This window comes from Brassica rapa, chromosome A03 (genome assembly GCF_000309985.2).
Source record: "Brassica rapa cultivar Chiifu-401-42 chromosome A03, CAAS_Brap_v3.01, whole genome shotgun sequence".
In the NCBI taxonomy this organism is placed as follows: domain Eukaryota; kingdom Viridiplantae; phylum Streptophyta; class Magnoliopsida; order Brassicales; family Brassicaceae; genus Brassica; species Brassica rapa.
The window spans coordinates 23,399,245-23,426,172 of NC_024797.2; the positions used below are offsets into that span (position 1 = coordinate 23,399,245).

The window sequence follows — 26,928 nt, forward strand, 5'->3', positions numbered from 1 at the left end:
GATGTCAAGCATGTGGTGTTCAAGGACACAGTGCCAAATACTGTCCAGAGTTTCAGATGGTTCGTGGTAACAACAATTCGACTCAAGCATGGCGTCCACAACACCAGTCACAAGCACTGTACCCTCGCGCCAACGTCGCTATGATGAACGGTGACTCAAACACATGGCTTCTCGATTCCGGCGCGTCCCACCACATGACTTCAGACATCGCAAACCTCTCTCTGCACACTCCATACAATGGTGGAGATGATGTTATCCTTGGCGATGGCTCTGGGCTGAACATCTCTCATACTGGTTCTTTATCCCTTCCTTCTCTTAAGCATCCCTTCTTTATTGATAATGTTCTCTTTGTTCCTGCCTTAGATAAGAATTTAATCTCTGTTTTTCAACTTTGCAAAACTAATGGCGTTGCTGTTACTTTCACACCAACTTACTTTCAGGTCAGAGACTTGACTACGGGAGCTCTTCGTCTGGAAGGCAAACCTGAAAATGGTACCTACCAGTGGCCGAAAGAAACTACCTCCACACCACCATCTCTTTCTTTTGCTTCGGCTACTTCCACAACTTTGACTGATTGGCATTCACGTTTAGGCCATCCTGCTGCTTCTATATTACAAACTATGATATCTATTTTTCGTTTACCATTATCTTCAAAAGCTTTAAAGAACAAGCCTTGTAATGCTTGCTCGATTAATAAGATGCACAAGTTGCCATTTTCAGATTCAACCCTTATCTCTAGTTCTCCGCTTGATGTTGTGTTTTCTGATGTTTGGACATCTCCAATTTTGTCTATTGATAATTTCAAATATTATGTGATTTTTGTGGATCATTTCACACGTTACACTTGGCTTTATCCTTTGAAAAGAAAATCTCAGGTTTCAGAAGTTTTTCAACGTTTTAAAGCTTTAGTCGAAAACCGTTTTCAAAGCAAGATTAGAACTCTTTACACTGATAACGGTGGTGAGTATATTGCACTAACAGCTTTTCTAGCTGCTAATGGCATCTCTCATTATACTTCACCACCTCATACGCCTGAGCATAATGGCATTTCAGAGCGGAAACATCAACATATAGTCGAAACGGGTCTTGCTCTGTTATCTCATGCCTCAATGCCAAAGAATTACTGGCCATATGCTCTAGCAACATCAGTTTTTCTAATCAACAGAATGCCTACTCCTGTTCTCAATATGAAATCGCCTTTTCAATCTTTATTTGGCCAGTCCCCAAATTATTCTAAGTTAAGGATATTTGGTTGTCTTTGTTTTCCTTGGACGAAACCTTATACTAATCATAAGCTTGATGCTAGATCCACTCCTTGCGTATTTCTAGGCTACTCTACAACTCAAAGTGCATACTATTGCTTAGATAGGAAAACGTCTAGGATTTATACTTCTAGACATGTTGTTTTTCATGAATATGTGTTTCCTTTTGAGTTGCCTAACCCTCTTACATCTGAGTCATTTGCTGAGAATGTTGCTGCAAATACATCACCTGCAGATCATGTGACTACTACAGTTATTCCTCTACAGCCTCAGGCTCCACTCCCAACTCCAGTTGTACAACCAACCGTTCCGGTAGATACTACAGCAACGGTGGCAACATCAATCTTACAGCCTCCAACTTCTACTCCACCAGCAACAACCTCCACTACTGCAACAGACCAGACTCATCCTCCAGAACAACAGCCCCAACCCACAGTTACTCCACCTACTGAACCAGTTCAAGTCGTGCCACATCCTATACCTCAACCACCATCGCGAACCTCCACACGGAAGCGCAAACCAGTTGACAAGCTTAATCTCTCTGCTGTTGTCCTTCCTGCAACCGAGAAAATACCAACATCTGTGGCAGAAGCATTAAAAGATCCTAGATGGAGGAAGGCGATGTGTGATGAAATTAATGCACAACTCAGAAACCACACTTGGGATTTACACTCTCCAGTCACTGCAGCAAATATTGTGGGCTGCAAATGGGTCTTCACGATCAAGCGGAAGGCTGATGGTTCAGTGGACAGATTCAAGGCGCGGTTAGTGGCAAAAGGCTTCACCCAGCAACATGGCCTAGACTATCAAGATACATATAGCCCAGTGGTCAAACCTGCAACCATCCGCCTTGTCTTAAGTGTTGCAGTCTCCAACCAATGGCCAATGCGTCAATTCGACGTAAACAATGCTTTCTTGCAAGGGAAGCTTGAGGAAACAGTCTACATGATGCAGCCTCCTGGTTTCGTCAACCAAGATCATCCAAAGGCAGTGTGTAAACTCAACAAGGCTATTTATGGACTTAAACAAGCACCGAGGGCTTGGTACACTGAACTTAAGAGATTCTTGCTCTCTTCGGGTTTCAGAAATTCACTTGCGGATGCTAGTCTCTTCATTTACAACCAAAACGGCACTCTTCTTTACATGCTAGTTTATGTGGATGACATAGTTCTCACAGGGAACAACACACAGCAAATGGAAAGCTTCATACAAGCTCTCTCTACACGATTCTCTCTAAAAGATCTTGGCTCTCTTTCTTATTTTTTGGGAATTGAAGCTCATCGAACTTCTCATGGCTTATTACTAACTCAAAAACGTTATATTGCAGACTTACTCCAGCGCATCAAGATGACAGACTGCAACTCGGTTTCCACACCAATGTGTCCGTACAAACCATTAACGTTAGACTCCGGCACCCCACTGTCTGATCCCACACAATACCGCGCAACGGTGGGAAGCCTCCAGTACCTGTCACTTACTCGCCCAGATATCTCCTTCGCTGTCAATAAGCTCTCACAATTTATGCACAAGCCAACTGATGAGCATTGGAATGGGGTCAAACGGGTTCTTCGCTATCTCTCCGGCAGTATGTCAACTGGTATTTTCCTGTCTGCGATCAACACTCCTGCATTACACGCCTTTACAGACGCGGACTGGGCCGGGAATCGAGACGATTACACTTCAACAGGCGCCTACATCGTCTATTTTGGCAAGCATCCCATAGCTTGGTCATCAAAGAAACAGGCAACAGTAGCTCGGTCCTCAACAGAGGCTGAGTATCGTTCTATCGCCTCCACAGCTGCTGAAGTTTGTTGGCTTCTTTCGCTCTTCACAGAGATGGGAATCAAGACGACAACGACCCCAACAATCTACTGTGACAACATAGGCGCCACATATCTTGCCGCCAACCCTGTCTTTCACTCTCGCATGAAGCATCTCGCACTGGACTATCACTTCGTTCGCAGTCATATTCAAGCTGGTCAAATGCGTGTTACTCACGTCACCTCATCAGATCAACTAGCAGACGCCTTAACCAAACCCCTCTCTCGGGCTAAACATCAACAACTATGCTCCAAGATCGGACTTGCACAAGGTCGTCCGTCTTGAGGGGGGATATTAGGATAAGGAAACCATATTCACATTCATGAGCATATATTACATTATCTCAATCATCTCAATCGTCTTTACTTCCGTATATACTCCTACCGTAAATATTCTCTATGTAATTGTATATATGATGAGCTCTGCTCTATCAATAGAATCATTCGATTCCATAAGCTAATATGAGCTTATATGTCTCTCGAGACTTAGTTGTAGTCCACCGGCTCTGTTTCTCCGGGATTACCTTAATCGCCAACCTTTGCATCAATTTTCTGATTTATATCATATCCTTTCAGTGAAAAAAGGTTTTGCAAAATGAAAAAAGATTGTTTGTTTCTTTCAGACATAAAATTGCGTAGTGTCCTGAGTATGTATGTTGACCCAATAATGAAGCGCTGTAGTAAACAGTGATAGGTGGTTAGAGTAAGGATAGACATGTGTTTCTTGATTCTTATTTCGAAGAAAGATATTTACGTTGTAACAACTTCCAAGTCGACACAGGTACACACGCACACTGATCTTTTTCAATTGTCTCTTTCTGCAACGTAGCTATCACATATGTATCACATACATGTGATCGCTAATTTTTCACTGATTTTTTCTCTTTCTTTTAAAATTTGGACCCATAATTTTCTTATCAACTTCAAGTCCCTTACTCATAATGTAATCGCAGATGCATAGTTTTTGGAACAAGCGAAGTTCTAGGCGGGCTTGTGTCGATGTCTCCGCTAGTTTCAAATATAATTATATGGTTGCGTTCATATGAAAAAATAAAAATAAAACTCACATTTTCGAAAGAATTAAAATTACTATTTTACAATATATTATTTACGTTTATATTTATCTTTTATTTTCCTTTTTTTTTGACAACAGTTGATCCTTTTCTCACATCATCAAGAACATCTTCAATCTCCGGTGGAATATTTAGCATGGTTTCAATTTCCAACGATTAAAAGAATAAAAACGATTAAGAAAAAGCTAGAAAGAGGGTTTAACACATAACTTTGAAAAGCTCATGAAAATTGTTTTAAAACAATATTTTCTAAAATATAGTTTATATTTTCTGTACATTTTTATTAAGTAATAATGATAAATTTTAAACTTCGATTATATTTTTATTTCATATTCCTAAAAATTATGAGAAATAGTTATTTCCAAAACTAAATATTTTGTAAATAAAATTATATATATTAATATGTGTGAAAACACCAAAACATAAATATTTTTGAAATATAACGAGTATTAATACAATTTTATTTATTTTAAAATAGCACAGTTAATCACATTTATTAAAAAGTTATTTTATTGTTTTGAGAAAAAAAAATTATTTGTTATGATTGGAGATGCTATAAGAACAAAATAAAAAGCTATTTAAAATCTCATATATATTAATTGAGGAACATTTGAAAAGATGTCACCTCAATTTTGTAATAATTAAAAAAAAAATTTTTTGCTTATGTGCCAATCAATTAGTTAGTTAATTAGCCATACATGTCAGTTTCATATTAAAATTGAAAAATATGTTGGTACAATTCAATTTTTATATCTCAATAGAAACATTTAATACCAACTAGTATATGATATCATATGATATTAACTAAAAAAAAGTGGCTATTTATTATATATTATTTCCTTAAATAAACCCTACGAAATTACCTAATGTGATTATGATATATATAGTAATTAATGATTTTAAATAATGAAGATTTGCTAATAATTTGTATGTTTTCTATCATTTTTGTTTAATTTTGTACTATTAAAATAAATTACACAATAACATTAATCATATATTAAAAATTTAGATTTTTGTATATTTTTTATTTTGAATTTTTCAAAACGAGTATAAATTACTAAAACTTTTAAAAGACTCACATAAACTTTTGTGATCAATGTTTAAATTATTTTCTATAGTAAGATACAATGATGATAAAATTATATAAATAAATAATTTTATTTTAATAGGTGTTTATGTTAATATATATATTTCATATCTTTTAAATTTAATTATATATCAAGAGCGGTCATTTGATTTATATGTGCAAGCCAATTTATTATATAATAGTAACTGATTTCTTAGTTATTTAATATATAATAATTATATTATTATTTCATAATATGCAGAAACATATAAAAATAGTATTTATTTTGCACAAGGCGCATATCTTAACCTAAGTATGTATCTCTTTAATTTTGAATCTTAAATATTTTCTAAATTTTAGGCCAAAATAAAAGAAAGAAATGAGAATAAACTCAAAAATCAATATATATATCGAACAATAACCAAAATGATACAAAAATGAGAAAACTATTGAAAATAGATAGGATTGGCACGTGAACGTAAACTTCTCATAAACATAATTAACTTTTAAATTGCTAAATCATTATATATAAAACTGATCTGACATAGTTTCATTGTAACCAAATAGTAGGCATGAGATTATTCGGTCTAAACGTTAGGTTTTTATGCGATAACTAATTTTTTGACTTAAAATATTTTTAAAAATGAAATCAGTTTATTTGTAAACAAATTATGTAATTAACAAAAAAAATTTAAAAAATTGTTTAAGAACCAAATATATTAATTCGATCAATAATATAAAATTTTTTCCATACGATATTTCTTAAATAATTTTTATATAAATTTACCATAGTTATTTATATATTTACAAACGCAAACGTAACAAACAATTCAGACGAAAATCCATAACTATTTATGTTCGCTTTGTTTATTTATCTCCCACGATATCTACAACTCCATACACAAATAAAAAGAAAAGACATCTCCAAAAAAATTGTAAGGTCGAAAAAGATATTCTTGAGAACAATGGCTTCTGCTTCACTGCCACCTCCACCACCATCGTCAACATCCCTAACATCGCAACAATCATCACCGCCACCGTCTCAGCTTCCCATCCGTAAGATGCCGGGATCGTACGGTTTGCCGTTGGTGGGACCGTTATCGGACCGTTTAGATTACTTCTGGTTCCAAGGACCGGATAAGTTTTTCAAGTCAAGATCAGAGAAGTACAAGAGCACAGTGTTCCGTACAAATATCCCTCCGTCGTTTCCTTTCTTAGGTAATGTCAATCCTAATATAGTCGCCGTCCTCGACGTCAAGTCTTTTAGCTATCTATTCGACATGGATCTTGTTGATAAAAGAGATGTTCTCATCGGAGATTTTCGACCTAGCCTCGATTTCTACGGCGGCATTCGTGTCGGAGTCTATCTTGACACCACCGAGCCAAAGCACGCCAAGGTTTGTATCATACAGTACGTTGCTGTTTGCTAATTGCTAGTATAGCAAGCTATGTTAAGTAGTTAATAAGGTACCACCGTTGAAATCGAGCTACGAGATTTAACCTAATCTAACTAGCTATGAAACTAACTAAAAAATTTGAAGTAATTAGTTGATTTTAAGCATTTTTGTCTATCAATCTACTATTTTTGGTGTAGTTTTTATAATATATTTCTTCCGTTTTAAATTACGTGTAGTTGTAAAATAAATTTTTTGATATAAAATAAATGTCATTTTCATGCTGTTCTTACATTAATTTTTCTTTTTACCTCTAATTAAGTTAAGAAAGTTAGTAAATGTTATAAAATTTTCATTATTAAACAAGAGTAAACTTAATATTTAACTATTTTCTTAATCCGTATAGAAACCTCAAATGAATGAGTATTAACTAGATTTGATGTCTAGTGATTTCTATACTACGGATTGATCTTTACGGTAATGGCAAGTTCAAGCGGATTGATGGATTTTGGTACACTTAGAGGGTTCACTTTTGTTACTTTTTCTGAAATTAATGACTAAATATAGAGAGGAAAAGTTTCTTAAGCAATGTGAGCTTTTGAGATATGCCAGATTGGTGAAAACAAAAGTTTGGTTTCTTTCTATTTGAAGTTATGGCGTGACATTAATAATGGTTACTTATATCTTGTTGTAGCAGCAAAAGTTTGGTGTGAGTCTTTGCATATGCTAGATTAGTGATTTAAATCTGGTTGTACAAGCAAAATGTCAATCTGTTAGGAACGGTATTCTTTTTATGTTTAGAAAAACTTTCTATAACAAAAAAAAAATCAAGTTTTCTAGGATATAAATACAAATCTAAAACTGGTAAACTAATCATTTACATCATTAACAATCTATTTTAAACAAGTGTTTTGCTTGTTTAGTGTTTTCGCTTTTCCAAACACAATATAACAAGTTTATGTAAGTCATTTACAATTGATGATATAAACAAAAGTGAAAAGAGCAAAAAAAAGTAGGTTTGATGTCTTGTTACAAAAATAAAATGCATAGAAACAAAATTATATATACAAATTTTAATTTGGGATATTTCAACCATTCCCTTTAATTTCGAGTTATTGTGTTTATCTCTAATCCATCATGCCATTTCGAGTTATTATTTAGAGGGGCAGAGATACAAATCGAATATCCAAATTTTTGGAATTATTCATTTTGTATAAATCATTAATTTTAGATCTGATTTGATATGTAGCCGTTCGGATAGTCGATGTTTAGAAAAACATACATTTAATAAGCTATTTGGTTTGATCTGTTTAATTTTTTTTTAAATATAAATAATGATATTTCATTTTTAAAAGTAAAATTATTATTTTTAAATATAATAACTAGATAATCAATGTAAAAAAATTGTAACAATTATATAAACATAATACATGTAAAATATGCATATAATGGATCAAAAGCACATATATTTTTTTGACAACTATATTTGTTTGTTTAATATAAGTATTTACTAGATTCTCACCCGCCCTTTGAAAGGGCGGATATATTTTTTGTTTTAATTTAATTTTTATATTGGTGTTTCTTTTTGTAATTATATTTGTGTTTTTTTTGTAATCATATGTATAAATCTTAATCAAAATTTATGTTATAAAATAATAGTAACTAAAAAGTTATATATTCGGTTCTTTGTAATCATATGTCTGTATACATATTTTTTTGTAATCATATTTGTATGTTCTATATTTTGATTCATGGCTATAATATTAGTTTGTAACTTTTTTTATTTTTTTAATGTTTCTATAACATTTAGAACAGATAAATATGATTACAAAAAATAGGTATACAAACATATGATTACAAAAAATCGAACATATGCTGAATCAACTTTTAAATTGCTATTATTTTATAAAATACAATAGATTTTGATTAAGATTTATACATATATATGATTAAAAAATATAAATATGATTAAAAAAATTATGAAAATTAAAGTTTTAAAAAAAGTTAAAACATAAAATATACATACTCTTTAAAATGACGGAACAGATAAATGCTGATATTATTGTAGACGTAATTTTGGTAAAACCCAAAAAGAAAGAATAATTGTTATATAATATATAACTGTGGGACAATATAAAAATTAGATGAAGTGGCCACCGATACTTTTGACCAAAATATGTCTTGACCAATAGAAAGTAGTTACGGAGATATAGATGTAAATGCAGTTATGTTTTATATAGATGTGGATCCTTCAAATTTAAAATTGTCAGTTGGGTTTGGTTCCACATGTATACAAACGTAAAAGTTAGCAGTTATATTTTATAGTTATATTTGTAGTTATATTTAGATGTTGTATATGTTTTTTAATTAGACATAACCTATATCAATGGGTCACACTGCTGTTTTAATAGAATAGATGATTTGTTTTCGTATAAATATTGCTGTTTTCTTTACTCTGTAAAATAACAGATATCTGAATTATTCAGATCAAATTAAGACGAACCAGAGAAGTCAAAACCTTTTGAATTGTAGTATAAAAATATTAATATTTTCAATCATCTGTTAAAAAAAAAAAGGTTTAATCATGTTAGGCCAAAAGCTTCGCCATGGAGATACTAAAACGAAGCTCGGAGGTATGGCTACGAGAGCTTCTCTCAAACCTCGACACGTTCTGGGAAACCGTAGAGTCCGACATTTCTAAAAACGACGACGGCGCTTCGTACATCATCGGTCTCCAACGCTGCATCTTCAACTTCCTCTCCACCGCTCTCACCGGCGCAAACCCTTCCGTATCGCCGGACATCGCCGAGAACGGTTGGAAGATGCTCGACAAGTGGCTCGCGATTCAGGTCATCCCCACGACCAAGATCGGCATTCTTCAGCCGCTCGAAGAGATCTTCCTCCACTCCTGGGCTTACCCTTTCTTCCTAGTCGCCGGAGATTACCAGAAGCTCTACAACTTCATCAGCGAAAACGCCGGAGACGTTATCCGGTTGGGCGATGAGGAGTACGGGTTGACCCGGGACGAGACGGTTCATAATCTCCTCTTCGTGATGGGCTTCAACGCGTACGGGGGCTTTTCCGTCTTTTTACCGTCTCTTATCGGGAGAATCGCGGGAGATACTTCCGGTCTCCAGGAGAGGCTGAGAACCGAGGTGAGGAAGGTTTGCGGGTCCGGTTCGGGTCTGAATTTCAGGACGGTTAACGAAATGGAGCTGGTTAAGTCCGTGGTTTACGAAACGCTGCGTTTGAATCCGCCGGTTCCGTTACAGTACGCACGTGCGAGGGATAATTTTAAGATAAGCTCGCACGACGCCGTTTACGAGGTCAAGAAAGGAGAGCTTCTCTGCGGTTACCAGCCGCTGGTGATGAGAGACGCTAACATATTTGAGGATCCGGAGGAATTTAAACCGGATCGGTTTGTTGGTCAGACCGGGTCCAAGTTGCTTAATTATCTGTTCTGGTCTAATGGTCCACAAACCGGTACGCCGAGCGTGTCGAACAAACAGTGTGCAGCCAAAGACATGGTTACTATCACGGCTGCCTTGATCATCGCCAATTTATTTCTCCGGTACGATAAGATTACCGGAGACGCCGGGAGTATCAAGACCGTTGTTAAAGCTACGTGAGGAAGACTCATTACTCCTTCCACGGTTTCATATCATATCTTTATGTTTGGAGTGTCGAATAAGTATTCAAACAAAAATTTAATAATGCGAACTGTAACAGAAATTGCCGGAGGTATTTTCTGTTAAGTTTATCTGGTAAGCGATATGTAAGATTTATCTTAAGTTTGGTTTTAGGAAGAAGGAACTAGCAAAAGCGTATTTGCAAAATTATATTTTCTAAAACAAAGGAAACATCATTTTCTTACTAATTGTCATTCATGTGTCTAAACAACACAAAGAGTCGAAGACAAATCTTCTTAAAACTAACGATCACACAGCTTACCTAACAAAATCAATTCCTAAAAATTCCTTGATAGCGAAGACACATTTAAGCTCTAGTTAAATAGAAAAACGATGATCAGTAGAATAGTCGCAGCAGATACACCCGCAAAAGGGTTTAGTGCAGACTCTCCACTCCTTGTCAATGGTCGTGGTCGATGAACCATACCGCCTGCCCCTCCGATCCCTCGCCCTCCTTCTTCTTCTCCATGCCCACCACGGCCTTCACCACCACCTCCGTGACGCCCTCCTCCGCCGTGAGCACCACCACCGCCACCGTGACCACCACCACCCCTGGCAACCACGGTGTTAAACATGATGAGAAGCAGAATAATCATAAGCATGATGACGTAATTTGTAGCAAAGTGTGCTCGACTCTTCGTGATTCTCATGGTAATATCAAAGTGTGCACTATCTTTGATTCGTTGATTGTTACCTTAAAACAGAAAAAAGAAGGAAATTGTTATTGTGATTTGTGAGTGAGATGCTTCAGAAAGCCTCCACATAAGTAGGCAACATTATAAGAATATTGTTATTTTTGTTTATTGTTGTACGAGAAAAAAGTTATATAAATCGTATGATTGTCAACAAAGGCAAAACGCACATGAAGCTTTAATCATATAAGAAGATATGCAGTTGAAGAATTTATTTTTGTTAGCTTTTGAAACGCCAAACCCGAAAATATTATACATTATATTTTTCTCTAGTGAAACGCCAAACCCGAAAATAAGCTATATATATTTTGAAGATCCTAGTCACATCGATAATGGAAGTCTTTAGTAACCATATTTGATTCTGTAATTTTTCTAAATACTAAGCACCCTCTCTTTCTTATCCTATATAAAGGTTTTCAGAATCAATTTCTAGATCATGTAAATCATATACTACTTCAAACTTTATAACATTTTAAATACCAACCAAAAGATGGAAACCATTATCGAGATTGCAGAATTCAAAGGCGAAACTCACTTGAAGAGATGGCTATAATTACCGTCCTTCTTGTATGGATTATAATTTAGAGATCCCTATAATTTATAACCACTCATAGCATGGCCGTAAACAATGGCGAAACTCACGTGAAGAGAAGAGACATGCAAACATTACATAGGGATCAGTTTCATTTTGTTGGTAGAAATGCAAGACAGAATCATCATGTAGCTTACACACAAAAAAAGTCATCATGTCGCGACTATTAAAATAAAAGACACACTATTATAAAGATTCAAACCAAAAAATATGTTTATTATACATTGTTAGGTGTTAAAATTTAGGTAAAAGTTATGATGTTTGGAGTTTCGTTGAGAGGATATTAGGTAAACACAATATTTTATCCTTTTAACGAGTAAAATTTTCTGTAGAAAAAGAAATTCTTTTAAATCCACTTATTTTGTTAACTCATTTCTATTATTTCATATTTATAAATGAATTGTATATCAATGGATGTCTCTGAGTTTTTTTGTTAGCTAAGTTTTAAATCGATATATCAAATAAATGTTATAACAGCAGAAAAAAAATTTATAGTGATTTGATATATAATGAGAAGCATCTCGAATATGAAAGAATAATTGAATCAATTTTATTATAAAAGGTTTTAATTAATTGATCTGATTGTGCGGGAAATTTAGCTCAAATCCAACAGAAAATTATATCGAAAATGGTTTAAAACACCTATTAACGTTATTTTGTCAGAAAAACTGATAGAATTATATATCCATCAGAAAGATATCACTAGCTAGTTCTTCACAACTGTTTTGTTATCAGAATCTCTTTTTTTTTTGGTATTTGCTTTGTTTTCTTGTAGTGTGATCATCCAATTTATATAATCTAATCACCAACATTTGCTTTAATCAACTTATTCTTAACTTCTTGGAGGGGATTAGCATAACTAAAATTAGGTACACTATTAAAATATTAATGGTGAATTATCATAAAATTATAAAAATATTCAGAAGGTTCCTCTCATCTCTTTCTTCTATTTAAAATTCCTGTTCGGAAACGCGCTAGGCACTAGTCGGACGGTCGGGTTCGGCATAACGCCTAAAGAGAAAATTGGAGATTATGCGGGGCGAAATTTTTAGATTGTTTATTATGTTATAAAACATGTTAATCTTTAGTTGTGTATAATATTAATACATTTTCATGTTTAAGATTATATAAAACACACAAATAGAATATATAAAATTAATTTAGTGTAATTTTTATCAAAATTATGAATATAAATGATATTTATAAATTTTAAGATCAAATAAATAAAAAAAATATTATTAAAAATAATAATAATAATAATAATAATAAAATAGATTAGACGGCCGTCTAGGTGGTTAAGCGATCATTTAGGCGATCTAGGCAGAAAAAATCGGATATCCGATTTTTTAAACTAATTTCGCATAAATTAGGACGAAAGAGTGACGCGTAGCGACCAGACGGCCGCCTAGGCGGCTAGGCGGCCGATTTTTAGAACAAGGTTTAAAACTGACAGACAACACGTTACCTGTTCTAAAAATCGGCCGTCTAGCTGCCTAGGCAGCCGCCTGGGCGCTACGCATCACTCTTCTGCCCCGATTTATGCCAAATCAGTTTAAAAAATCGGATATTTGATTTTCTCCGCCTAAACCGCCTAAATAACCGCCTAATCTATTTTTTTTTTCTATTTTTATTTTTATTTTTAATAATATTTTTATTTATTTATTTATTCTAAAATTTTATAAATATCATTTATATTCATAATTTTGATGAGAATTATATTATATTAAGTTTATATATTTTATTGAGAAAAAGACTAGGATAGCACCAAACCAAGTTTTTGTTCCCAAAGTAGCACTCAAGGCTCAAAGTCACAAAAATAGGTTTCATTAAAGAGGTAAATATATATTTATACCCCTTGGGTTAATTAATCCAAACCTTAGGGTTTAGAGTTAAGGGGTGGGGTTTTGGAATTAGGGTTTAAAATTTTATAAAAAATAAATATTAAAATAAAAAATAAAAATTTTAAAAACAGTTTCAAAAAGTATTTTTAAATTATAAAAAGAAAATTTGAAAAAAAATAAAAAAAATCAAAAAAAAAATTTCAAAAAAAAAATTATAAAAATTTCGAATCTGAAAACATATAATCTGAAACTATAAATTTTTTTTTTTTTTTTTTTATTTTTTTTTATTTATTTTTGTTTGTTTATTTAATTTTAAACCAATGGTATTAGGGATATTTTACCCTTTAATGAATGTCATTTTTGTGACTTTCTCCTTCTAGTGCTATTTTTGAGACATAAACTTCAAAAGGTGCTATTATTGACAATTGCCCTATTTTATTGGACTTTATTCTATATTGCCCTATTAACTCCTATGTCTATTCTAATATGCCCCATCCTAATTACTTATTTCTTTTTTATTTACTTTTAATTACAAAACGTGGCTAACTACCCAAATACCCTTAATGAATTAACAAAACTACAACCCAACCTAAGTTAAACCCACCCAAACCATACCCAGTCGGATCTAACCCGAATCTCTCCTTAACCCTAACACGTGTTCCATTGTCATTAAGCTGTTAAAAAAAACCTTTCTCTCTGCCGAAATCAAAACCGACGAAAAAAGAGACTGAAATCCCTCTTCTCTCTTCCTTCTCAACCTCCGCAGAAGCATTCAAAATCGACATCTTTCTTCTTCTTCTTTCCCGAAACCCAGGTTCGTTTTCGAATTTGTTTGATCGTTTTTGATGTGGATTCTTGAGAAATTAGGGGGGAACTTGTTTGTTCATGAAAAGTGTTCATGTTTGGGTTGTTTATTAGATATATCCTAAGGTTGTTTGTTAGATTGGTTTGGTAATGTCAGTTGAAAGCGCAATGATGATTCAATTTTCGATTGGGGTATCACAATTTCTTTCTACCTGGTTTGATGTTTCAAGTAAACACAGTTCACCAACCCTGTTACTTGTTGAGCTTAAATACATCAAATTAATCATTGGATGCTTTGTGGGGATTGGTCATGGGCCATTATTGACTTCGTCACGTTGAATTTCCAGTGTTGGGTTCACTTTCTAATCAGTGGTGACTATGTTTCCTTGCATTTTACCTAGAAATTAGTTATAGGCTAATGAACATGTAGCTATTTTGAGATCCAATATTGGTTCCACTAGACTGTCAAGTTTGATAATTTGGTTGAGAGGTCAATTCGTTTTCTAATAATATGCATAGCTTAATACTTTGTCAAGTTGATTTACTTGATTAAGTAATATATGTGGACATCTTGTTCTTGTTTTATGATTATTTTGCTGAGTTTTTTTCCACTCCTTCTAGTATTACGTACTCTAGTATTTGTTTTAATACTCATGGACTTTGCATAGATTCTTGTTCAGTGTTACTTACAACGAAGAGTTCATTTTGGCTGAGTAACTAAATGTCTTTGCTTTTATGGTTTGAGTTTGTATTTCTCGTGTCTGTTAGATTTGATTTACTAATAGATTTGGAAAGGATCAACTAAAAGATTTGAAAAGGATCAACTAAATATGTTTGCATAGTTTCCAATGGAATAGGAACAAAGTTGATGAAGAAGCTGAGAAAGAATCTAAAGATGCAGAGATAGAGAAAGAAGGATGGAACATAAGGAACAAAGGCTTGTAATATAATGGCCGAGTGTTAATTAAGAATTTAAATATGTAATTTAAGAATATTGTGTAGGAAATTTTGTTATGTTTGTTGCAATGCCAGTTTGGATATTGTGTATAAAATTGGTATTATATTGTTTTGAAATAGGTTTAGATAACTAGAATGTTAAATATTACTATGTGCCAAAAGAAATAAGTTGGACTACTGGATTTATTAGAGATTACTAGAACATACAAAATATTATAGAGATTTCGTTGGCAAAAACATGTCTTAACATAAAATACATGGCTTACACATGTTTAAATTTATTGAACTACTAAGCTTATTAGGTATTACTAAAACAAATAAAACCTTCAAAACGTGTAAAACATATTTAGCACATAAGCATGTAAAACATATTTAACACATGCCTGAAAGGGATAAACATTTTAGTTTTAAAAAAAATATTTTTAAAATTAATTGATGATTAAATATTATTTAAATAATATCAAATAATCCTTAAACATATTTTCATATTTGTTTTATATCGATATACCTAATTTTTTTTATTTTTAGTAATTTCAGTCTTTTTACAACGAAAAAACTTGTCTAAAACATTTTCAAAACTAAAAAAAAACATGTCTGAAACGTGAAAAAAAAATATCAGATGTAAAAAACATATTTAAAACGTGACAAATTAACCATATATATTTTATGTCTAACAAATGCTTGAATATTTGCACTTAGTAGTTTTCAAGGTTGTAGTAATATTTTCTTCTTCATAGTAATATTTTTACGAAATTCAACATTTATTAGTAATACCATGTCAAAAATTCAAATTTATAAGTAATACCAATGTATTTAGACATTTTTAGGTTGTATATAACACAATGACAGGAAACAATTTCAAAAAATATGTATTTTATGTTATTCATCTCATTATGGCCTTCCCAAAAGACATTAGTATGAAAGTATAAGGATGTTTTGAATAGAAATGAGAAGTTTTATATCAGTTTAAGTAACTAAAAATATTTTATGTCTAATTTGACAAATAACACATATATGGATATATAATCACGTAATATATGAGATACACCTTCTAAAAATAAACAATAAGACGAATATTAAGGTTTTTTAGAAACATGCATAAACATAGTAATTCAAAGTATTTTAAGGTTGTTCAAGGTAGTTCAAAGTAGTACGTAGTAGTTCATATTACACATAATAGTTCAAGTAATACCTAGTAGTTCATATTACCCATAGTAGTTTATTAAAATAATACTGAAATATAAGTTTTATTAAATTTGTATTTTTGGAATATTTTTATGCAACCAAAATTTATATAACTTTTTATTTAATATTATTGAAATAAATTATATAAATATTATTGAAATAATTTATATAAATAATTTTGAAATAATTTACATAAATATTTTTGAAATTAAATTTTGATTTAAATCTGGAATATATTATTTTAAATTTGATTGCTTTTATATAAAAGAAATAAAATTTTAGTTAAATAAAATTAATTTATATAAATATTTTATTAAATTAATTGTTGATTAAAATATTATTTTAATTTTTAAGTCTTTTATATAAAAGAGATAAAAAATTATTTTAGGAAAATTAATATATATAAATATTTACTAAACTTATTTTTGAAATTAATTTTTGAAATTAGTTTTTGATTAAAATATAATTGAAATACATATTTTATTAAATTTGTATTTTAAATTTTTTATATAACCAAAATTGATATAAATATTTGTTAATTTAATTTTGAATTAAATTGTTGATTAAAATATTATGAAATACATATTTTATTAAATTTTTATTTTTGAAATATTACTGAAATAATTTATAAATATTTATGAAATTATTTCTTGTTTAAAATATGAAATAACTTATTTTAAATTTGAATAATTTTATATAAAAGATAAAAAAAATAGTTTAGAAAATTTGTATTTTTGAAATATTATCTCAAGTTTTTCCTATCTCCTCGTCACATGTTGATTTACTCTCTTATATTGGAGCTTCATGTTTTAAATGCATTCATGCTCTTAATAAATACATTTATTAAATTTATTCTTGTTAATACTTTTTGATTAAAATATTATTGAAATATTTATTTTATTGAATATTTATTTTTTGAAATAATTTTATATAACCGAAATTTTTATAAATATTTTATAAAATTATTTTTAAAATTAATTGTTCATTGAAATATTTTTGAAATACATAATATAAAGGAAATAAGAGAAAGTGGGATTTGTGAGCTATTTTAACAATATTATGAGGAAATAATATTTTCAGAATCAGATGTAATATTATTTTATAAATTATTAATTCAGTTATAAATATAGAATATCAAAATAAATTAATACAATATTTTAAATTTGAAATCATTTATATGAACGAGATAATTGAGAAATTGGAAGCCAAAATAATTATTTTCATTTTTGTAGTAATTTAATTAATAATGATTAAAATGGGAACTCATTACAAAAAAAAAAAGAATAGATAAGAAAGGGGAGGTAGAACCCAGATTATTGCAAAGAAAAAAGGAAAACAAAGAACTAATGAAGAAAAAAGAGGAAATGAGAAATTTTAATTATTGCAAAAAAAAAAAGGGCTGATCGCACGGACAAAAAACGAGGAGCGGGACCCAGATTTTAAATAAATAAACAAATATTAAAAAAACGTGGGGTCCATTCGCAGATTTATTTAAATCAAAAGAAAAGATATAATGAAAGGGTAATGGTGGAAGGGAAAGAGAAGGGGGATAGTGAGAAAATAGGTGGGGTAGTTAGAATATATTTTTTGGGAGTGGGGCAAATAAGAGTACTTTCCTATTTTATTTGTGTGTTTTATACATTCTTAAACCTGAAAATGTATTAATGTTATACAAAATTAAAGATTCACATGTTTTATAACATAGTAAACAATCTAAAAGTTCCGCCCTGTATAATTTCCGTTTAATCTCTGATTTTCTCTTTAGACGCTAGGTCCAACCCGATCGTCCGACTAGCACCTATCGCGTTCCCACAGGGACACGTATCATAACAAATCGTGACCGTTCTTTCGCCACGTGTACATCACCTTGTCGCAGGAGATGAAATGACAATAACTCGGCTCCAGCTTTTGTTTTTTTTTTATCAGAAAGAGTCACCTAAGCTACGTTCACCGAATCAACTCTGAGCCATGGAGAAACCGTACGGATACGCGAGCGTTAGCATGAGCGGCGTAGATCGCGCCGCCGGTAAGGATATCGATCTGGAGATGGGAACCGGTGAGGCGACGCTTTACCCAGGGCTAAGCTACGGCGAGAATCAGCTCCGATGGGGTTTCATCCGCAAGGTCTACGGGATTCTCTCGGCCCAGCTCCTCCTCACCACGCTTATCTCCGCCGTCGTTGTTCTTAATCCTCCGGTCAACGATGTCTTGACCGGATCTCCAGGCCTTCTTCTCTTCCTCTGCATCATCCCCTTCGTCTGTGCGTAGTTCTCTGCTGTTGAACTCTAGATCTCGTTTCTCTGCATTTGTTAGTTAGAATTCGTTAAGGTTTGATCTGCGATGTTGAGATTACAGATGGTGCTTTTCTTGAATGCATTGTATGATTCAGTTTCACTTTGAGGTTTGATTGAGCATATGGATAAAGTGTGGATTGGCAGATTGATACTTATAGATTCATGTCGATGAGCTGTATGAGCACAATACGTTAAGATTTTGATTGTTCATGTTGATTGATTACTTGTAAGTGAATATTTGCAGTGATCTGGCCTCTGCACGTTTACCACCAGAAGCATCCTGTTAACCTCATCCTCCTTGCGCTCTTCACTATCTCTCTGAGCTTCACCGTTGGTGTCAGTTGTGCTATGACCGAAGGTTCAAAACTGCTCTTTTTAATATCACCTTATTGTCAAAGAACACATTTTACCTAAAAACTCGAAATAGCAAAGTGTTAAAAGTCTTATACTAGTCTAATTACAATCTTTTACAGGAAGAATCGTCCTTGAAGCCTTGATATTGACACTGTCCGTGGTTGGATCACTAACCGCATACACTTTCTGGGCTGCAAAGAAGGGAAAAGACTTCAGCTTCCTTGGACCCATTCTCTTCACCAGCCTCATCATTCTTGTTGTGACCAGCTTCATGCAGGTCTGTCTCTTAGGAATAAGACAAAAACACCCCAAGTTCCACACACGTGTTAAAAAAAAAAAGGCTTAATTTTTGTTTTGTTATCCTAATAATATTGCAGATGTTCTTCCCTCTTGGCCCGACCTCTGTTGCCATATATGGAGGAATCAGCGCATTGGTCTTCTGCGGATACATAGTCTATGATACCGACAACCTCATCAAGCGTTTCACATATGACGAATACATCCTCGCATCAGTGGCTCTCTACTTGGACATCCTCAATCTCTTCCTGACAATATTGCGTATTCTGAGGCAAGGTGACAACTGAATAAGTCAATAGATGATGCTTCAGTGATGGGATTTATATATAACTATACGCAGAACCCCAACTTTATATGATTTACAGTTGTGAGTATATCTGAAATATGTTTGGAGATTTAGTATATGATGATGTGGTTAAACCTTTGGTGCAACAAGATCAAGCAAAGTATAAATTTCAACTTGGAATAAATTTTAGTATATGATGATGATATGTTGTAAAACGTATGGTGCAACAAGATCAAGCAAAGTGTTACACCTTCTGTTTCATCAAAACATTTTCAGACTACAGCTAGTAACAAAATCCCATTTCATTCCTTCTGAAAATAGACATCATGTAATTTCATGTTTTCTAATGATCCACCAACTGTAGACTGCCATATCCACAAGAATTGACAGCTAACGATTAAAATAAACATGCAACAAGAGACAACATTCAAAAACTTTCAAAACCGCTGAAAACTGCATGTCTTGATTAAACAGAAAGGTGACTTGCAACTTCCTCTAGACTGAGTTTAGAATACTTTTGCTGATGCTTGGTTGTTCTAAGGCGTCCCCTTGTTCAATGAATCTTATAAGTTTCCGGATTGGAATAACAACAAAGTTAAACAGCAATCGATTTTCCCAAACTAATTTAACTTGAAGAAAACATGCTCAGTCTTGGTCAAACCTTTATAAACAAGTACATAACCATAATATTCTAACAAGCTTTCAATTTCAATAGATATGCAAAATTTTGAGCAAATTTGAAATTTTAATACAAAACATCACAACACCTTGTGACTGCAGCGAAACCAGACTATAAATTTTAGAACTTGAGTTTTGAAGTTGATGTTGATGCTTGGTTGTTCTAAGGCGTCCCCTAGTTCAATGAATCTTATAAGTTTCCGGATTGGAATAACAACAAAGTTAAACAGCAATCGATTTTCCCAAACTAATTTAACTTGAAGAAAACATGCTCAGTCTTGGTCAAACCTTTATAAACAAGTACATAACCATAATATTCTAACAAGCTTTCAATTTCAATAGATATGCGCAATTTTTAGCAAATTTGAAATTTTAATACAAAACATCACAACACCTTGTGACTGCAGCGAAACCAGACTATAAATTTTAGAACTTGAGTTTTGAAGTTGATGTTGATGTTTGGTTACAAAACTTTGAGTCACGGATTTTGTACTCGTCATTTCTGAATCCAAAAACCAGCTGAAATACCTTCAGTTTTTTTTTTGAATTGAATGTTAAGTTTAAATCAAAAAACATTTTTACAACTTGTGGATCCTAATTTGAATTTGCAGAAAAAGATCCAAATTCTCAAAACTCAAAATTTAGCTATCTAGAATCAAACCAAATAGCCATTCCTCCTTCATATTCTTTGTCTCCTTTTCTTTGAATCACTATAAACTTATTTCTCATATTCTTATCGAGTTTCTTGATCAGAATTGTAGCAAGTACAGAAGATTCACCATGCCTCCTTCTGTTACGTTCCCTCCAAATCATGTGGATTGTTGACTGAAGCATATATCTCGTGATGAACATTTGAATTTGACTCCAACTTGAACTCCTTGTAATAAGTCTTATGAGGCATCCCTAGTTTACAATATACTGATCTTTTGGTACTCCCTTCATAAGCGCCTCCCAAACTTGCGCAGAATAAGCACACTCAGAGAACATGTGACTTAAGGTCTCCACTGGTTCTTAACATAGAGCGCAAACTTCAGTTTACACCAAACTTCAGTCGGTTTCTTCAGCATTGACAAAGAACACTTATCTTCTACAAAATCAAATTCTTATTACTTCCATCTCTGATTTTTCTTTATGTTTTGCAACACTTGAGCTTGTGAGTAATCTGACATTTGTCTCACTATGTTTTCAGATTCTTGTACCTCAGAGGGTACTTGATTTCATATAACTCTGAAGTCACCTCATTTAGTTCACACTCCTACCATGAACCATCTTTAACATACCTGCTTATTTGCATCTCATTTTCACACTATAACCTGAGTTAAGCACATTTTATAACCACAAAGCTTCTCAAGAACCTTCGCGCTCTCTTTGTTGTTTTGTTTCTTCTAGATCTGAGACTATCTCTCCTAAAATTAGTCACCTCCAAGGTTCCAAAGTTTTATTTGTACCCTGAATCTCCACATAAACCACAAGTTTCTCCTTGCATAAATACTCATCCTCCACAACCTTTAAAACTGTTGGAATGAAAAACTTTGTAGAGATGGAGAAAGTGTTTAAGTGTTTGAAGAGAAAGTGTTTAAGTGTTTGAAGAAGAAAGCTTTTTATAACTTAAGAAGATTTCTTATTACTTGAAAGTTTCTTACAAACTTGGATACTTCTTGATGATGCAAAATGAAGGGAAGTGGAGGTATTTATAGCCTCCAAATTACAAAATATCTTACATATTTTAATCCTAAATCTAGAGAATTCTAGCATAATATCTAAGATTTTTATCCTAATTATCTAGATAATTCTATGAGAATATCTAGATTTTTATTCTAAGGAGGTGGAGGATAATTTTAGATATTGGGCTAAGTTTGGATCAACACATGATTCGCCCAATACTTAACTTGATCCAAATCAAGTTTACCTTTCAACAAAAACTTCTACTTTTTTCTTAACGAAACATGACTTTGGCTTTAGAGAACCAGAAAACACATAACCAAGGCTATGATACCGATTTGTTTGTTAAGTTTCAGAGGCTCAAAAGCGTTACATTAAGAGTGCTTCAATCCCAGCACACCAAGATAGAAACTGTTTGAAGTCAAAACCAAAACGGTAAAAAACAGAGTATATAAGGCATGTATGTGGGTCCCATTATGTGCAATGGATAGTGCGTTTTATTTTTTCGGAAGCTTGAAAGTTTTGTTTATTGACCATGTAATCACTACATGACCTTTCTCTTTTGTTTTCACTCACACGATATCGTGAATCACTTTCGATATATTCCTCATCCTTCCACTTCTTCAACTCAAATACGCTTAACTTTAGAATTTTTTCTAAATATGTAACTGAAAAGTTAAGTATACTTTAATGACATAGATAATCAAATCAAGGCTATATCTCTCCAACATTAAAGGCTCATCTTAGAGGAATCAAAAAGCATAAACTAGTAAAGACCAACAAATCTTTCCATAGATCAATATAAGAATACAAATTCTGACTGGGTAGAAGACACAAGGAAATCTAGAATCAGAGCCTCTTCTAATACATTCAATACTTGGATCCCTGATATAACCACTTATGATATCTCCTCTTACTTTAATTTCTTCTCTAAATTCTCTTTACTCTGTTTTCTACTAATCTCTGTTTTCATAGTTTCTCTTTTACAAACATAAAACAACTCTAACTTAGTTTGCTAAAGTGCAAGCTCTAAAAAACACCTTTGAACCTATGAATCTTAACCATGCTTAAATGTCAGTATTGATCCATGAAAACAGAGCAAAGCAGAGTCAGTGGTTTCTCCAAAAAAAACGAAAAAACAGTCTCCAAAACCAAATGGGGAAAGCATCATGGAGGTGGATGCACCAAGAGAGAAAACCGTTTCTTAACCAAAAAAAAAGAATAAAAAATTATATCAAGTTTTTTTTTAAGTTTTAACTTGTCACGACTCAAACGTATTTACATACCCAAAAACTACTCTCTCTCTCTCTCTCTCTCTCTCTCTCTCTCTCTCAAGCTGTGGGAACATGAGAGGTCGTGATCTGATAAACAATGGCTTGCCCGACGAGCTCATCCTCGAGATCTTCCAGCGACTCGATTCGAAACCCACCCGCGACGCTTGCTCCCTCGTCTGCAAGCGATGGCTCAACCTCGAGCGATTCAGCCGCACCACTCTCCGCATCGGCGCCTCTTTCTCCCCCGACACCATCGTCACCCTCCTCTCTCGCCGCTTCCTCCACATCACCTCCATCCACGTCGACGAGCGTCTCTCCCTCTCCCTCCCTCCTCCTCCTCTTCCTCTCGTATGTCTCATTTCCGATCGCATGCAAAAAATTTCTCTTTGGATCTGGATTTGAAATTGGGGGTTGAAATTAGGGATTTAATCCGATTCGAATCGAATCTGTGTAGATTGATCTCGATTAAGAGAATATCATTGGTCTATGTGTATATATGCAGAAAAGGAAGCGTGCGAGTAAAACGTCGTCGTCGTCGTCATCATCATCGGCTTCTTCGAGTAAACGTCGGAAGCTTAGTAATAAGACGCGTTCTGGAGGAGCTGAGAACGCTGAGTCTTGCAGCTTGACTGATGCTGGCGTGATCGCTCTTGCTAACGGCTTTCCTCTGATTGAGAATTTGAGCTTGATTTGGTGCCCTAACGTTTCCAGCTTCGGTTTGCGTTCCCTTGCTCAGATATGCACTTCTCTCAGATCTCTCGATCTACAGGTTAGTGTTTCATTCTTAAGGAAGATGTAAAAATTGATCTCATATGCTTATTATGATTGTTGTGGTTCTTTAAGGGTTGCTTTGTTGGAGATCAAGGCTTATCAGCTGTTGGAAAGTTCTGTAACCATCTCGAAGAGCTCAACCTGAGGTTCTGCGAAGGCTTAACCGACGTTGGAGTTATCGATCTTGTTCTTGGCTGCGCCAAGTCCTTGAAGTCAATAGGCGTTGCCGCCTCGGCGAAAGTGACGGATTTATCTCTGGAAGCGGTTGGCTCTCACTGCAAGCTTCTGGAGGTGTTGTTTCTTGATTCTGAATGTATTCATGATAAAGGAGTGGTGGCTGTGGTGAAGGGATGCAGACGTTTGAGGAGTCTTAAGCTTCAGTGTGTCAACGTGACGGATGCTGCGTTTTCCGTGGTGGGAGACTTTTGTGTTTCGTTGGAGATATTGGCTTTGTATAGCTTTCAGCAGTTTACTGACAAGTTAGTGCAATCTTTACTCCTTTTTAGCATAATCTAATCTCTATGATATGCTTATATGTTTTTTTTTTAATTTGTTTGTTTCCAGGGGAATGAAGTCTATTGGTAAAGGGTGTAAGAATCTGAAAGATCTGACTCTAAGTGACTGCTACTTTGTGAGCTGCGATGGTTTAGAAGCTATTGCTCATGGCTGCAAGGAGCTTACACGTATAGAGATTAATGGATGTCACAACATTGGTACTCGTGGACTAGAGGCAGTTGGAAAATCTTGCGCGTACGTTTTCTTTCTCAACTTTCTTATTCTTGGTGACAAACTCATTGACTAAACCTTTATTTTTCTTGGGGGATGTATGTATGCAGGCGCCTCACTGAGTTATATTTGTTATATTGCCAAAGGATTGGTAATTCCGCTCTTTACCAAATTGGAAAAGGGTGTAAGTCCCTTGAGACGCTTCACTTAGTGGACTGCGCAGGCATTGGAGATGCTGCTATGTGCAGTATTGCTAAAGGCTGTCGCAACCTCAAGAAGCTCCATATCCGCAGATGCTACGAGGCAGATTATCTTCACATTCTCTTCTCCATGGTTTCTCCTATTCTCTAGACATACAAACTCTTTTTTGTTTGTTTGTTTGTAGGTTGGAAACAAAGGTGTCATAGCCATTGGAAAGAATTGTAAATCACTAACCGAGCTTAGTCTCCGATTTTGCGATAAGTAAGTCCTGCAACTCCTTTTTTTTTGAATCTTGTTTCTTAATAGTACCGGGACATAAGGTAAATCGTTTGGTTTTATATCCAGAGTTGGAGATGCAGCATTAGTTGCCGTTGGAAAAGGTTGCTCCTTTTTACAACAACTAAACGTAAGTGGTTGTCATCTAATTGGAGATGTTGGAATCACAGCTATCGCCAAAGGCTGTCCTCAACTCACTCACCTAGACATTAGTGTACTTCAGGTAAACCAAACCTCTTACAAGACAAAAGCGTGTGTGTTTGTTGTTATCTCATGCTTGGGTTTGATCTCAAATTCAGAAAGTTGGAGACGCGTCGTTGTCTGAGCTTGGAGATGGATGTCCAATGCTGAAAGACTTGGTCTTGTCACATTGCCACTATGTGACAGACAATGGTCTGAACCATCTTGTAAACAAATGCAAACTGCTGGAGACTTCCCACATGGTTTACTGTCCAGGCATCACTTCGGCGGGAGTGGCTACAGTCGTCTCGAGCTGTTCGCACATCAAGAAGGTGTTGATAGAGAAATGGAAAGTGAGCGAGAGAACGATGAGGAGAGCTGGATCGATTCTCTCTTACCTCTGTATGGATCTCTAGATCGTAATTTTAAGGTCATATTTTGAAAGAATTGTAATTGCGTGTCCGTCCTTTAACAAAGTCATACTCTAGTCAAAACTTATTTAAGACGGTCTTTTTTTTTGTGAAAATGTTTTTGATGCTGTAATTTTATGCGGAAAAATAAGTTTGGTTGGTATCTATGCTCTGAGCTCTTTGATCTTTGCGCAGAAGACATCAAACTCTATATGCTCTAGCTATACCTCCCTTTTGTCTCTAGCTACCTAGAGCGCTGACAGGAGGGAGAAGATGAAGCAGGCTCATTGGACAGGAATGACATGGCCACTAGACCGCTGCAGACACCGCCCCAAGCACCAGAGGCCTTTGCTTTCAGACGTCAAGACGCAGCAAACGGGACCCATTCCAATAGGGAAGAATGCAACATTCTCACAAACAAAGAGAAGGTCCAACATTATGCCAAGCAATTCTTGACCAAGGAATGTGAGAGTGATGCTTAGACTACAGAGGCACAGAGTCATTCCAATTGTGCTCACACAAAGCAGGGGTTTCCAGGCCAACGCAATCGATCAGGAAGGGGTTAGGAGTACGAACAACAGTTGATGAAGCTAACATCAATGGACGTAGTTGTGGAACGCATGTATTTGAAATATTGACGTTTTGAGTTTTTACACAGATTAAGAAACCATAGACATTTGTATTTATTTGTTTTTTTTTTGTCATAATGTGTATTTTTTGTTTTCTAAAAAATATTATACAGCTTATAGTTTTAAATCTTAAGCTGTATTTTAATTTTAAAATAAACGCACTGATTAAAATCTATAACATCAATATTTTAAATACAAAAGAAAAAATCTGTTGATAAAAAAAAACTAAAACCTCATTATTTTAAAATATGTAGGATTTGGTGTTTTTGTCAAGGATCGATGCTGACGTAGACAGGGCCTACTATGAGATTTTGGGTGCCTTCACAATTTAATAAAGATTTTAATAATTTGAAGGTTTAAATTTTATTTTATTTTAACAATTTTGGAAGCCTATGTATATATAATTTTTTTCAAAATTTTTGGAGATTCAAAGCGAATGTTTCGTTAGGCTTGACTCAAGACATGTCCTGACGGTAGAAAAAATAATCAATACATATAACCAAAAAGAGAAGGAC

At 33.8% G+C, this 26,928-nt stretch overlaps 4 protein-coding genes and 1 long non-coding RNA gene across 6 annotated transcripts; 4 read left to right on the plus strand and 1 right to left on the minus strand.

Annotated features, from left to right (window-relative positions):
- Positions 1-6,057: 6,057 nt before the first annotated feature.
- LOC103860780 (linolenate hydroperoxide lyase, chloroplastic) lies at positions 6,058-10,451 on the plus strand. The gene is made up of 2 exons (XM_009138446.3): positions 6,058-6,618; positions 9,207-10,451. The coding sequence occupies exons 1-2, from the start codon at positions 6,076-6,078 to the stop codon at positions 10,242-10,244; spliced, it is 1,581 nt and encodes a 526-aa protein (XP_009136694.1). The 5' UTR covers positions 6,058-6,075; the 3' UTR covers positions 10,245-10,451.
- On the minus strand, positions 10,212-12,835 carry LOC103860779 (glycine-rich cell wall structural protein 2). The gene has a single exon (XM_033288939.1). The coding sequence runs from the start codon at positions 10,952-10,954 to the stop codon at positions 10,619-10,621; it is 336 nt and encodes a 111-aa protein (XP_033144830.1). The 5' UTR covers positions 10,955-12,835; the 3' UTR covers positions 10,212-10,618.
- A 1,015-nt stretch (positions 12,836-13,850) lies between these two features.
- On the plus strand, positions 13,851-15,779 carry LOC103860781. 2 transcript variants are annotated; one of them, XR_631422.3, is made up of 2 exons: positions 13,851-14,243; positions 15,076-15,779. It is a non-coding gene; the product is annotated as an uncharacterized LOC103860781 (long non-coding RNA). The 2 variants fall into 2 exon arrangements; XR_631421.3 differs by having other exon boundaries at positions 13,861-14,243; positions 15,091-15,779.
- Positions 15,780-18,269: 2,490 nt separating this feature from the next.
- On the plus strand, positions 18,270-19,859 carry LOC103860782 (BI1-like protein). The gene is made up of 4 exons (XM_009138448.2): positions 18,270-18,635; positions 18,914-19,027; positions 19,143-19,300; positions 19,401-19,859. Exons 1-4 carry the CDS (start codon positions 18,344-18,346, stop codon positions 19,605-19,607), a joined length of 771 nt encoding a protein of 256 aa, XP_009136696.2. The 5' UTR covers positions 18,270-18,343; the 3' UTR covers positions 19,608-19,859.
- Positions 19,860-22,973: 3,114 nt separating this feature from the next.
- On the plus strand, positions 22,974-25,951 carry LOC103860783 (F-box/LRR-repeat protein 4). Its single transcript, XM_009138449.3, has 8 exons — positions 22,974-23,568; positions 23,723-23,989; positions 24,064-24,470; positions 24,556-24,741; positions 24,828-25,020; positions 25,103-25,179; positions 25,264-25,417; positions 25,494-25,951. Exons 1-8 carry the CDS (start codon positions 23,293-23,295, stop codon positions 25,788-25,790), a joined length of 1,857 nt encoding a protein of 618 aa, XP_009136697.1. The 5' UTR covers positions 22,974-23,292; the 3' UTR covers positions 25,791-25,951.
- The last annotated feature ends 977 nt before the right edge of the window (positions 25,952-26,928 follow it).

What these genes read in the sequence shown, in the direction of transcription:
- LOC103860780 (XM_009138446.3), top strand. Translation starts at nt 6,076, where the DNA reads ATGTTCGCTTTGTTTATTTATCTCCCACGATATCTACAACTCCATACA. An exon ending in CCGAGCCAAAGCACGCCAAG is followed by an intron (nt 6,619 to 9,206) that starts GTTTGTATCATA and finishes TAATCATGTTAG; the next exon opens with GCCAAAAGCTTCGCCATGGA.
- LOC103860779 (XM_033288939.1), bottom strand. Translation starts at nt 10,954, where the DNA reads ATGAGAATCACGAAGAGTCGAGCACACTTTGCTACAAATTACGTCATC.
- LOC103860782 (XM_009138448.2), top strand. Translation starts at nt 18,344, where the DNA reads ATGGAGAAACCGTACGGATACGCGAGCGTTAGCATGAGCGGCGTAGAT. An exon ending in CTGCATCATCCCCTTCGTCT is followed by an intron (nt 18,636 to 18,913) that starts GTGCGTAGTTCT and finishes GAATATTTGCAG; the next exon opens with TGATCTGGCCTCTGCACGTT. An exon ending in CAGTTGTGCTATGACCGAAG is followed by an intron (nt 19,028 to 19,142) that starts GTTCAAAACTGC and finishes AATCTTTTACAG; the next exon opens with GAAGAATCGTCCTTGAAGCC.
- LOC103860783 (XM_009138449.3), top strand. Translation starts at nt 23,293, where the DNA reads ATGAGAGGTCGTGATCTGATAAACAATGGCTTGCCCGACGAGCTCATC. An exon ending in CTCCTCCTCCTCTTCCTCTC is followed by an intron (nt 23,569 to 23,722) that starts GTATGTCTCATT and finishes GTATATATGCAG; the next exon opens with AAAAGGAAGCGTGCGAGTAA. An exon ending in TTTCAGCAGTTTACTGACAA is followed by an intron (nt 24,471 to 24,555) that starts GTTAGTGCAATC and finishes GTTTGTTTCCAG; the next exon opens with GGGAATGAAGTCTATTGGTA.